The sequence below is a fragment of the Oryzias melastigma genome, linkage group LG1 (assembly GCF_002922805.2).
Source record: "Oryzias melastigma strain HK-1 linkage group LG1, ASM292280v2, whole genome shotgun sequence".
In the NCBI taxonomy this organism is placed as follows: Eukaryota; Metazoa; Chordata; class Actinopteri; order Beloniformes; family Adrianichthyidae; genus Oryzias; species Oryzias melastigma.
In genome coordinates this window covers 20,562,295-20,573,662 of record NC_050512.1, presented here as the reverse complement: position 1 = coordinate 20,573,662, position 11,368 = coordinate 20,562,295, and the positions used below count along the sequence as shown (strand labels likewise).

Genomic DNA, 11,368 nt, shown 5'->3' with positions numbered 1-11,368 from the left:
TTGCAAAAAACCACATGCTTTCAAAGGGTGTCCTAATTTTTTCACATGACTGTATAAGTTGAGCACATTTACAAGGAAGCCAAACATTTCCAATCTTTAAGACCAGTTTAACTATGGCCATAATGATAAGCCTATACTCTGATTTTTTTCTTTTTTTTTTTGTAGTTTATGTAGAAACACAAAAAATGTACCCAATCTAGGCAACAACAGTTAAAATTTTCCTTCAATGTTATGGTAATTGTTACACGTTGAACATTTTTTAATGAATTTTCATTGGTGTTTATGATAACAATTTGATGATTCCACCAGCCTGGCCGAGATGCTAAGGGTGCAGCTTTAGCGCTCTTCACTGCCCGCCTTCATCGACCAGACGTCACTACCCACAAAGCTGTGCTGCAAGCCATCATCTATCAGCTGGACAAAGCCATAGAGAGGTACTTTTCTGATCATACAGTATAGACATACACATTTCTTTTTGCGTTAGAAAGTTGTTTTGTTTTTCTATATGTTTCTTTCTTTTGTTTTTTAATAATTTGCATAACAGTTAAGTATAAACTCGGATTTTATTGTCTTTACAGTTTAAAATATGTAATATTTCTGTATTTTTATGTTCAGTTCAGTTTTGTCTTTTGTGCATTTTTTTGTTTCTCAAAAAAGTAGCAAAAAAATGCAAATTGCTTTTCTGTTCTGATGTTTATCTTCTGAGGTGTAACATCAAAGACAACTTTTCACTCTTGTCATGTGCTTTCCAGTGTGCAAACTCAAAGAGATGGGCTCATATTTATTTACGACATGACAAACTCCACGTATGGAAATTTTGACTATGAGCTCTGTGTCAAGATTCTCAATTTGCTGAAGGTAAATCTGAGGCGTAGGTTTGCCTCATCTTTCTTGTGGCTGTCCTGTGGTCTTTATGAGATGAAGAACATCTGACTTGTGTATATTTGTTTGTTTGTGTTTCACAGGGAGCTTTTCCTGCCCGTCTAAAGTGTGTCTTCATTGTTTCCTCTCCTCTTTGGTTTCGAGCGCCTTTTGCTGTTCTCCGCCTGTTTGTGCGTGAAAAACTGAGGGAAAGGGTACGAGCATTCATCTGACTTCATAGATTCACATATTATCTGGTCCGGTTTTGTTTCATGTGTTTGTTTCTTTTGTAAGGTTTGCACAGTAAAAGCCCATGAGTTGATCAGTCACATCCCCGTCTCCTCCCTCCCCGAACATTTGGGCGGAACGTCTCAGTACAGCCACGTGGCGTGGATCCAGTCCTGTGTTAACATGCAAACGAACACCATTCAGGATGATGCGCACGACTGTGTGGGAAGACTGCTGCGCTCTTACAGCTTAGATAACAGTAACAAAAGTATAGGTGTCACTCTGGCCCACCCTCACACGAACACACAGTTGGTTAACTCTAACTGTCACGACGACAACAATGCTAACCCCCATAACCACTGTGATGCGGGGGACAGCAGGACTCGAGGCCTCGGCCAGTTGCAGCAGGGCTCAAACTCTGCTTCTCACGGGAACCACCAGCACTGGAACGGCTCCGCAGTGGGCGGAGCAACCGAGAGCGTTGGTGGCCCCAACGCAAACATGAATGGCCGTGGCTGCCAAGCTCCCCCACAGTCAGACACCCCTCCTGACACGCCACTTTCACAGAAGGAAGAGGGGGATGCTGCTTCTAAGACGACAGACTCTGGCCATAAGTCTCAAAATGAAGGACTAAATGAGGAGGACGAGGAGTGTGACGAAGAGGGAGGGTTACCTTCTTTGCCTAAGAAATCTCTGCCTCGAGCACCCAACCAGCCTTCCTCACAGTCCCCTCCCCTGTCTTCATCGTGGGGTCCCGACGAGAGCTGCTACATGGAAGTGTCTGTCCACATGCCGGATCAGGGAGGCATGACGTTGTATGAACTGGTGGATTACGTGAAGAGGAAGAAGAAGAGGGGCATTTATCAGGAGTACGAGGACATCCGCAAGGAGCCTCCAGCAGGCTCCTTTGACTATTCCAAGTAAGAGTCCCCAGTACCACAGGACTTGTCTGCCTGGTGATGGAAGATTGTGTGAATGATGTTAGCTGAACTCCACGGTGTCTTTGCAGAAAACTGTCCAATCAGATCAAAAACCGCTACAGCGATGTTCTCTGCCTGGACCAGTCGCGAGTGCATCTCTGCCAGCTCTGTGATGATGAAGATGAGGTAAATATTAGGATGATGCTTAAAACTTTTTAAACAAAAGACCCTGTAAAGGAAGAAACTGCCTTAAGTTCTAAGTTAGTGCAGCTTATAATATTTAAAGTGGTATTAAAAGGGTCCTAAACAGTTTTAAATTGAATTTCCTGAGCTTTTTATCTGCTCTTGATCCATCAGAATTTGAATAAAGAAATACTTTAAAATTATTTTATATATGTCCTAAATTATGAGGAAACTCCAAAAACACAATTTTCTTTGGAGTGAGTCTTTAAAATCTAAATGCACAGTCATTTCTTACAAAATTATTTGTTTCCATTTGTTGATTAAAAAAATTAAAAGATGATAGCTCACTTCCAGTTCTCATTAAGAACCTGTCAATCTTTTGGCCGACGTCTCTTTAATGTGTTTGCAGACATCTGATTACATTAATGCGAGTTTCATGGACGGGTACAAGAGCCGCAACGCCTACATTGCTACTCAGGGTGAGTTACTGCTTCTGAAAACTTTGGGATTTTTTTAATGTAAAAAGCAAAAAAAAAACAGTAATCCATAGTCACAGGCAGTGTAGAATGTATGCGAAGAAGGCCATAGTTTAAATTCATGTTTTTCTTTTTGTATTTAAGCCTTTTTTGGCAAACAAATGCTGACTTTCTTTCACTTACATTCTCACATTTAATTTAAATATTGCTCTCCTCTGCTTTTACTTTCATTTTGATGTTTATTAAGTTGTGGTACAAAAACGTTTGCATGTGTGAAATTGTAAAACTGAAATGTAAATCACTGAGTAGATCAGTTTTTTATATGCTTGTGTGCTCTTTCTAGTGTTTTTTTTATTTTTTTTACATACATACACGACAAGACCATGTGACTTCTGGAGTAGAGTTTGGCTCATTACTGTTCAGTCTTTCACCTTATTTCTTACAAAATATCTTCGTATTCTCCAAGTAAAAAAATATAGAGATAATTGTGAAAATTGGTATTGTGAAGATTGCAGTTGAGTCTCCACAGTTTTTACCAATGCAACATTTATAAATGGTTTACTGTTTTTTTTTATAAAGTTTTAATGTCCGCTTTGCCAACTGTTATAATCAAGGAAACAATTGTAGCTGTTCAGCGATACTATTAAGTTAAATAAAGAATGTCTTACTTAAACTGTGCAGCCCTAATTCCTCTCATTAACATCATTTTAGTGTGGATCTGCAAACAGATTTTGGAAAACGTAGAATGCTTGATATTAGAAATGTATATATTTTTTTTATTTAAAAAGACATTGGTTTTGTATAAACATTTCTATTTTGTGTCTTCTGTACTAATGGTTAGTTATCAGTGTTAATGGATGAGGATTTACAAAATATTCCGTTTTAAATGCATTTCAGTTTATGTGGGAAAGTCTAAAATTATAGAGAACTTTCTTTTGCATTCCTCTCTTCACTGTCAGCATTGTAGTACTTTCATCATGATCCAGTTTTCTGTTTCCTGCAGGTCCTCTGCCGAAAACCTTTGGTGACTTCTGGCGGATGGTTTGGGAACAGATGGTACTTATCATTGTTATGACCACCAGGTGATTTTTTTAAAATATTTTTTTATTTCTCCTCATCTTAATTGATTTTACCAAAAGTTTCTTGCTCTGTGTTTGCATTTACAAAGGATGGGTAGATTAATGAGAATGTTGTTGTTTCTCAGGGTTGTGGAGCGGGGTCGTGTCAAATGTGGACAGTACTGGCCTCTGGAGGAGGGCAAGGCGGAGAAGCACGGATACTTCTTGATCAGGAATACACATAATCAGTTGTTTCAGGATTTCCAACTCACCCATCTGGAACTGTACAACACACAGGTACATTTGGCAACCTTAAAAAAAAGCAATTTTAACATGTTTGTTTACTTGAGTTTGCTCGAGGATCTGCCTTCTGTGTTTTCCAGTCTGGGGAGAAACGCGAAGTAAGCCACTACCTCTACGTCAGCTGGCCTGACTTCGGGGTGCCAAAAAGTGCATCTGCCATGCTGGACTTCCGTGAGCATGTTCTTGAAAGAAGGAAGGCTGCCGTCCAAAACCTGGGGTCCAGCTGGAGGGGGCCTCCATGGGGACCTCCTGTGGTTGTTCACTGCAGTGCTGGAATTGGACGAACAGGTAAGCAAAACGTTTACAGACCCCAGGCACAGCATAGTGACCACAGAGCACATAGAAACATGGAGAAGGTCTCATTTATCATGCTGCATCCAGTGATCCAAAGCAAAGTCTTAATTTTTCATCATAGTAAATGATAAACTTATATATATATATATATATATATATATATATATTTTACTCCTTTGACCCGTTTTCTGAAGTTGCTTTTATAACAAACGCCGTCAGATAGTGAGTCTTATTATCGGCACAATGTCGGTCCGAATCCAGACTGTGTGAAAGAAGTGAATTGTAAAAGTGAGGAAGGGAAAGTCTCCCAGGTCCAATGACTGCCCCTGAGGTTGTATTACTACAAATAAACTTTGTGTTTGCTACTAGAAAAGTTGGATTCAGTGTACAAAAAAGTGAAGAAAGACCAGAAAATAGAAATAAAATAGCATTTTTATTGAAAAAAAGACGAACAGAATTTACAGAATAAAAAAAAACTGTACATATTAAACCTTTAAAGTTTGACATCAGGTATTTTAGTTCTTTGAACAACTGTAAGAGTCGACTTAGTCAAAAGCTAATCTGTTAACTCCTCCTCTCTTGATGTGCAGGTACATTCTGCACTCTGGACATCTGCCTATCTCAGCTGGAGGACGTGGGAACCGCCGACGTGCATCAGACCGTGCGAAGGATGCGCACACAGAGAGCTTTCAGCATCCAGACCTGGGATCAGTACTATTTTTGCTACACGGCGATTATCGAATACGCCCAGCGTCACGGGAAACTGTCCCCAGTGCAATGGTCCGACTCAGACTTGGAGACTGACAGCGAGTGAGAGGCGACTGCACGAACAGGTTAACCGACCTGAGAACAAGAGAGAAGCAGCAATTCAGGAAGGAGGAGACCCTTTGTCTGCCAGCGAGAAAGGATGTTACTCTCCCTTTACAGCACGTGGAGCTGACGAGGAGCCTTGCAGTGGAAACTCTACATTGCATTCATGAGCAAGCTGGCCTGCCAATATTAAAACCCCTTTTTATTTAGCAGACTCAGCCTCTTCTTGTTGACAAACATACAAATTGTAGCATTTTTTTATACTGACTTGCACATGAGGAATGACAAACTTGAACTGAAGTCCTCTAAGTCTGAGTCCTTGTCCTTTTTTTTATATTCCTTGTTCCTTCTCAGCTCTGAACAAGTAAGTCTGCTCACACATGGAGCGTGAGGGGCGAGAAAAGGTCAAACTTGAGGACTTATCTTTGTTTTGTTTTGGAAGTAATGGTTCGCTGTGAGAGTTGTTGTGACAGATTACTGTGTGAAGTCTTTTGTCCACTTTCTTTCATTTGTCCATTATTTTTTCTATGCTTTCTTTTCGATGTGCATTTCATATTTGTGCAAACGTAGACTAACTTTTCAAAGCCAAAGTCTTTACCCAGAATGCTTGGATGTATTCCTTTACTGAGATAACGTAGACTGAAGCCCATGTATATTCTTGTATCATACATTTATACTTTATTGTGCTTAATAACACCATTTGAAAAAAGAGCAAAGAAGAAAAGACTTAACCTTTAGAAGGACGTACTCTACAGCACGTCCAGCTATGAGGAAAAACATTTGCTTTTAATCTTCTGTGACAAATCTGAAGCTTGTTTTGCTGTTCTGGAGTAATTTGGCCTTAACTTGATTCACTGCCTCTTCGTTCTCAGATCCGAACCGTATCAAAAACTGTACGCTCTCACTCTGCTCACCTTTTGAATCTCTTAGTACCATATCTGTTTGGTTCCTGAGGTCTAGCGTGCCTCGGATAATCGTGCCTTCACATCGTCCTTAGATTAGTGTTCTTATAGGAAGTAACACCCAAACTACTGCACTGGCATAGTTAAGTGTCGCACATGACTCCCACGTTTTGCCTGAAGTCCTGTATACAGCACACTACTTAGAATAATGACAAAAAAATCCAGGAGTAAGCTCTGGTTGCAAACATGGTTATTTTATCATTTGACCTCAGGGGGTAAGAATTGATTTTCAGTTTTGTTTGTGTCTCTTACTGGTTCTCCATCTGGTAATTAAGAAAAAATAGATACATTTTTGTATTTTATTCCATTTCACTGGTTGCTTTCTCAAACTTTTGCATTATCCAAATCCGTGAATGTTGGTACGACGCAGCGACTGAACATTTCTTCTCATAAGCTGAATGATTATATTTGAAGTTTAGATTGAAATTCAGTGCTGCTTGTACTCTGTGAAGGAAGTAATTGTTGGTAAGCTAGCTTTAGTTTATTTCATAGTCCATCAAACTTTTCAAAATAAAACAACAATAATCTGTCCCGAGTAAAACACAAAAAGAGCTATGGGAGATATTTTCAAAAAAACAAAAAAAAGAATCATCTCTTTAAATATATAGTTTGTTTTTTAAAAATAATCATACTGTCCTAGAATTTTACAGTTTTTCTACATTGGACATACGTTTGTGCACATGCATGTCCATATTTACCGGGTCCTTGGTAACTACATCCTCAGGTTAACAGGTGATATGTTGCTGTGGTCTCAACAAAATCTAAACTAAATGCCAAAGTAGTTGTGAAAGAAATTGTGTTGCATGATAGAGTAGCTCGTAGAACAAACTTTAGCCTCTGGTTGGAGAAGAAGCCCATATCATTAATTCAATTCAATTCAATTTTATTTATATAGCCCAAAATCACAAAGAGATTTGCCTCATTGGGCTTCAAAATATAAACAATTGTTACAAACTAAACAGACTACATAAACTGGTTACACTTCTGTCTGTCCAAATAATGTTTTTTGTGCAAATTTTAAAAAGATTGATGTTTGCTAATTGGACAGATACCCCTCTGACTTCAATTTAGGTGAAATATGTATTTCTGGAAGTGTTTTCCATTCGGGAGGTACGAGAAATTAGTAATAGATTATCATTGAACTTGTACTCCTCTTTTAATGGACGAGGAAGAACGGCCGATCCTTTACAATCATTGATCGACATCTTTTCTGCTCAACTCCAAACCTGCGTTCACAGAGATGATCTCTCTTGCTGCTCAAGTGCATTTGAAAGCTGGGCTGAACTTCCCAGCCAATGTAGACGTTTTTCACACACTGCTTTTGCACGGTGCCTTAGTTTTTGTCGTCCAGCTGTAATATCCTTTGTGTTGCTCTTCATCTGAGGGTGCATTTACCAAATGACCGGTCCTGGTTAGTCTTTATTTGAACGACGTCCTGCTATAGTAGAGTTGAAGATGATGTGCTTTGTTATGTACACCGCTGTAGATGCGTTCTAGAAGCAGAGAGAGTTGAGGTTCATCAGCATGGAAAGAGAGCCTTGAATGTTTTGGGGTGACAGTGTCAGACCTTTTATCAAGCAATTTGTTTTCTCTTTTGTGAATGTGGACCCTGCAGCCCGCAATGCCAAAGGCTTAGGCTCATCCTGAAGATTATATTTCTGTTCCACATCCTCCACCGCCGACTTGCATGGACGCCAACAGCGTAGCCCCACACAGAACACAGATTCCAGAGGACCTTGGGACCATTTGGACCTTTAATGTAAAGCTACATAATAGGGAAGGGGGGAGTATGTATTTAAGAGTTCTGGTTCCTGTGGTCTCATTTTTTTTATGGAATGCAATGTTCATTTGTCAGCCATGTCCTTTGTTTATTTTTTAGTTCATGTGACTGAATTATGGCCTTTTACATGCTGTCAACCCAGCTGTCCCATTAAAGCAATGGTCTTACTTTCTTGAATTATGGTGTTCCAAATGTGATCACATGACTCAAAAGGGAGGTGTGAAGAATTACATATTAGGGCAAAAATCAGCAACAGATAATAATATAAATGTATTCTATTACTTAATATATAATTGAAAGTATTTTATTCTAAAATATTCTACGCTGTGAACCAGAAGAAGCAGAAAATGTCTTTATCGACAAATACTGAAATCTATCCATTAAAATTGGGTTTGATAGAATTTTAAATATAATAAGAACAAAATTAAAATGATTAAACTGCATTTGGATCCTCTACAACACTCATTTTAACATGGCATGCAGACTTTTATTTTGAAAAATATTGTATGCCTTGAAAAATTTTAATAGCCATTTTAGGGCTTTTCGTCAAAAGTAATTCCTTGAATTGTTTTTTTCACCCTTTTTTGTGATTTGATTTAATTTAATTTTAAAAAGATTGAGAATTTCACCTTCACATTTCTCTTCGGAATCTTTTTCCAAACTGGCTTTTACACTGTTTAGCTGTTTTAAGCTGTAACTCATTTATAAATCGATGAACAGTTGAAAATGAGCACATATTGTTTTGCTTAAAAATTGTTTTAAAAGAAGAATCAGTCATTGGATCTCATCAATCAAAATGTCAATTTGTAAGTAGATGATTACGATTCACCTTTTTTCTTTTTATGACCAGCTCTACAGTTAATCAACAAAATCAAAATTCTTAAATGGGTTTAGTGATTCTGTATGGTGTTTTTTGTCACAAAACAAACAAACAAAAAACATTAGAAAACAAAGTTCTTTAGAGGGTCTGAACAAAAATCTAAAATGTGATGACAAAATGAAAAATCTCAGACAGTTGAGAAACTACAAACTGTATATATTATTTCCATAAATACTAAATATCAAATATACCCAGAAGGAGATAAAAGAAAAAAAAAACAACGAGAATTTTACATACAATTTCACATTTTAAAATAAGATACTATTCATACACAGTTTATAGTCCTTAGATAAATACTGGTATTTTTGTTCTTTTAAGACTTCTCTTATGACATGGGACATGTCCTTCTAGGAAAGGCATCACCGATGAATGCGGCTCCTTTGCATGGACATGGGGTACGTCCTCTGGGTGCGAGAGCAGGAAGAGCAGCAAACTCTTCTGTAGTACGGGTAGACGCAGAGGCGAGCCTGGACCACCAACACACAGTTATGGAACTGGTCGCTGCAAAGTGGATCTGTCAAGCAAAATAAGCAAAACAAAATCTGATGAAGTCATGCATTTGATAGTTCTGATAGAACATGGTCTGTTTAGGTCATATAAACTTCAGTTAATATGTGTTTCAATTTGATGCATTTACAGAAAAAGGTTGCACAAACAAATACAATGAAAAATTTTAATTAAAAAAAACATTGAGTCTGATTTGTTTTTCAGACTGTTGCAAAAAGTGGTTCTAAAAATATGCAGTCTAATCGATCATAAGTCAGGGCGTGTCATGCTTTGCTTGCAGCCAGACAAAAACATCTGTTACCAGCAGTTTCTTGCTATTCTTACTAAACAAGTAATTGAAAATCTAATGCTCTGTGTGAGCAAGGTCTCTTTTAAAAAAGTAAATGTTTGAAGCTACAAAATTAAAAGCTTATAATTGAAAACTGTTTAGTTAGTAATTAAAGTTCCACTCTGATCATCTTTTGATCTATTTTAAAAGTTTTTCCAGTGATCTTTTAATTATTAGTCTATTTTTTAGGTAGAATTTTAAAAACTGTCATTTTCTAGAACATAGTTTCTGCAGGAGTGGCTTGGCCAGCGTGCTACCATATTTATGACACAAATATGATGTTTTTCCAATGGGATTTTTACATCTGCTCCTGATTCACAACAATTTGAATAAATAAATCTAAAAAAAATAAATAAATTTAAAGCTTAATTTTGTGTGCTCCATCGTGAAAAATGCCAAAATGTTAAAAACACAGTTTTCACTGGAGTGGGTCTTTAAATGTAATATACATATTTAATGAATTTAAATATCATTTTCAACATCATCATCCCAAAAGAAACACAGATGCCTCAGTTCTTTCAACCTTACCTTAAATATTACTAACCTGCTGCCACACACATACAAACACGCAGAGTGGAGTCAGTATCGGTCAGGGGCGGAGCTACAGGGGAGCAAGGGGGCAGCTCCTAGCAAAATACCTTAAATAATTTTTGTCATTAATGACAAAAATAAAACATATTTCATCCTTCCAAAGGCTTCTACCCCCCTTCAGCCCCCCTCATACCAAATGTTCTAGCTCCGCCCCTGGTGTCACTGTAGTGTTGGGCAGACCTACTGGTTTCAGTCAGACATGGCTGTTTGTTGCACTCCTCCTGACTCTCAGGAATTAAAGTTGGTTGACAGTCATCACTTGGAACAATGTCGTCAGTCAGACAGCGGACTTCACGCACCCGGTAGCCGCTGTTGCAGGAGCGGGAGCACTGAGGAGATGCACGGAGAGAGCAGCAGGACAACTGAACACAGACTGCTGAGGGCATTTAGGAGCAAAAACCCCTAAAAATGCATCAGACATCAGAGTCCTCACTTGTCTCAAAACTTCATGAATGTATAAGAAGACTGTCATTTTAGCATCCCTTTATTTTACACTTGAGAGCAAACTTAGCCAAACTGGATGGAATAAGAGATTCAAGTTTTTGTGTGTTGAACTTTGATTTTTAAAAGTTTAGATTTTATAATGGAACATCTTCAAAACACATTTTGAATTCATCTTTGAGAAGAACCTTTCTTTTGTCAAAAATGTTTCTTTCTTCTAAACGAGATGAAACAGATACACAAAAAACAATAAAAGTTTCGCATTTGTATGGAGAGAAATTAGTCTCATTCAATTTGTGAGTGCATAAATCTTGATTTATAACTCATATAATTCATTTTGTGCGTAATTGTACTTGCAATTATGTATTCACATGTACAAAAATTAAAAAATGCAAAAATATGCTAAATACAATTGACACTTTAATTTACAACTTTAGATACAGTAGTTTGAAACGAACTCCACATACAAATCTGCAAAAAGTATGCACAAATCGCCTGATACGCACACACAAATCTGATGTGAGACTCTTCCCATCACCACGATTCATGTGTACGTGATGCCATTAAATGCTGATGGAACTCTAATGACCCAGCATTCTAGCAGCATTTGAACGCATCATTTACACTCAAGTCTCACATCTGATATATGAGCATAAATACGGTTTTGTGTGTGCGTAACGAGCAATGTATGATTTTTAGATATTTGTATGTGTAGTTAGTGTATGATAAAGAGTCTCACATCTGAT

The 11,368-nt window shown here is 37.9% G+C and overlaps 2 protein-coding genes across 5 annotated transcripts in view; one reads left to right on the top strand and one right to left on the bottom strand.

Annotated features, from left to right (window-relative positions):
• The window catches only part of ptpn9b (protein tyrosine phosphatase non-receptor type 9b), a 9,520-nt gene extending 3,748 nt beyond the window's left edge, over window positions 1–5,772 (top strand). For all 4 annotated transcript variants that reach the window (XM_024289523.2, XM_036213000.1, XM_024289524.2 and 1 more), the window contains exons 4-13: window positions 310–434; window positions 753–858; window positions 966–1,076; window positions 1,156–2,009; window positions 2,099–2,195; window positions 2,602–2,671; window positions 3,672–3,750; window positions 3,873–4,023; window positions 4,110–4,317; window positions 4,914–5,772. In XM_024289523.2, coding sequence (XP_024145291.1) covers window positions 310–434; window positions 753–858; window positions 966–1,076; window positions 1,156–2,009; window positions 2,099–2,195; window positions 2,602–2,671; window positions 3,672–3,750; window positions 3,873–4,023; window positions 4,110–4,317; window positions 4,914–5,137 — 2,025 coding nt within the window. In that variant the 3' untranslated portion in view covers window positions 5,138–5,772. The remainder of the gene's footprint in view (window positions 1–309; window positions 435–752; window positions 859–965; window positions 1,077–1,155; window positions 2,010–2,098; window positions 2,196–2,601; window positions 2,672–3,671; window positions 3,751–3,872; window positions 4,024–4,109; window positions 4,318–4,913) is intronic.
• Window positions 5,773–8,696: 2,924 nt separating this feature from the next.
• Window positions 8,697–11,368, bottom strand: part of adamtsl7 (ADAMTS-like 7) — a 9,456-nt gene continuing 6,784 nt past the window's right edge. Inside the window, 2 exon segments of the mRNA XM_036214381.1 lie at window positions 8,697–9,269; window positions 10,366–10,510. Of these exon segments, the coding sequence (XP_036070274.1) occupies window positions 9,115–9,269; window positions 10,366–10,510 (300 nt within the window). The 3' untranslated portion in view covers window positions 8,697–9,114.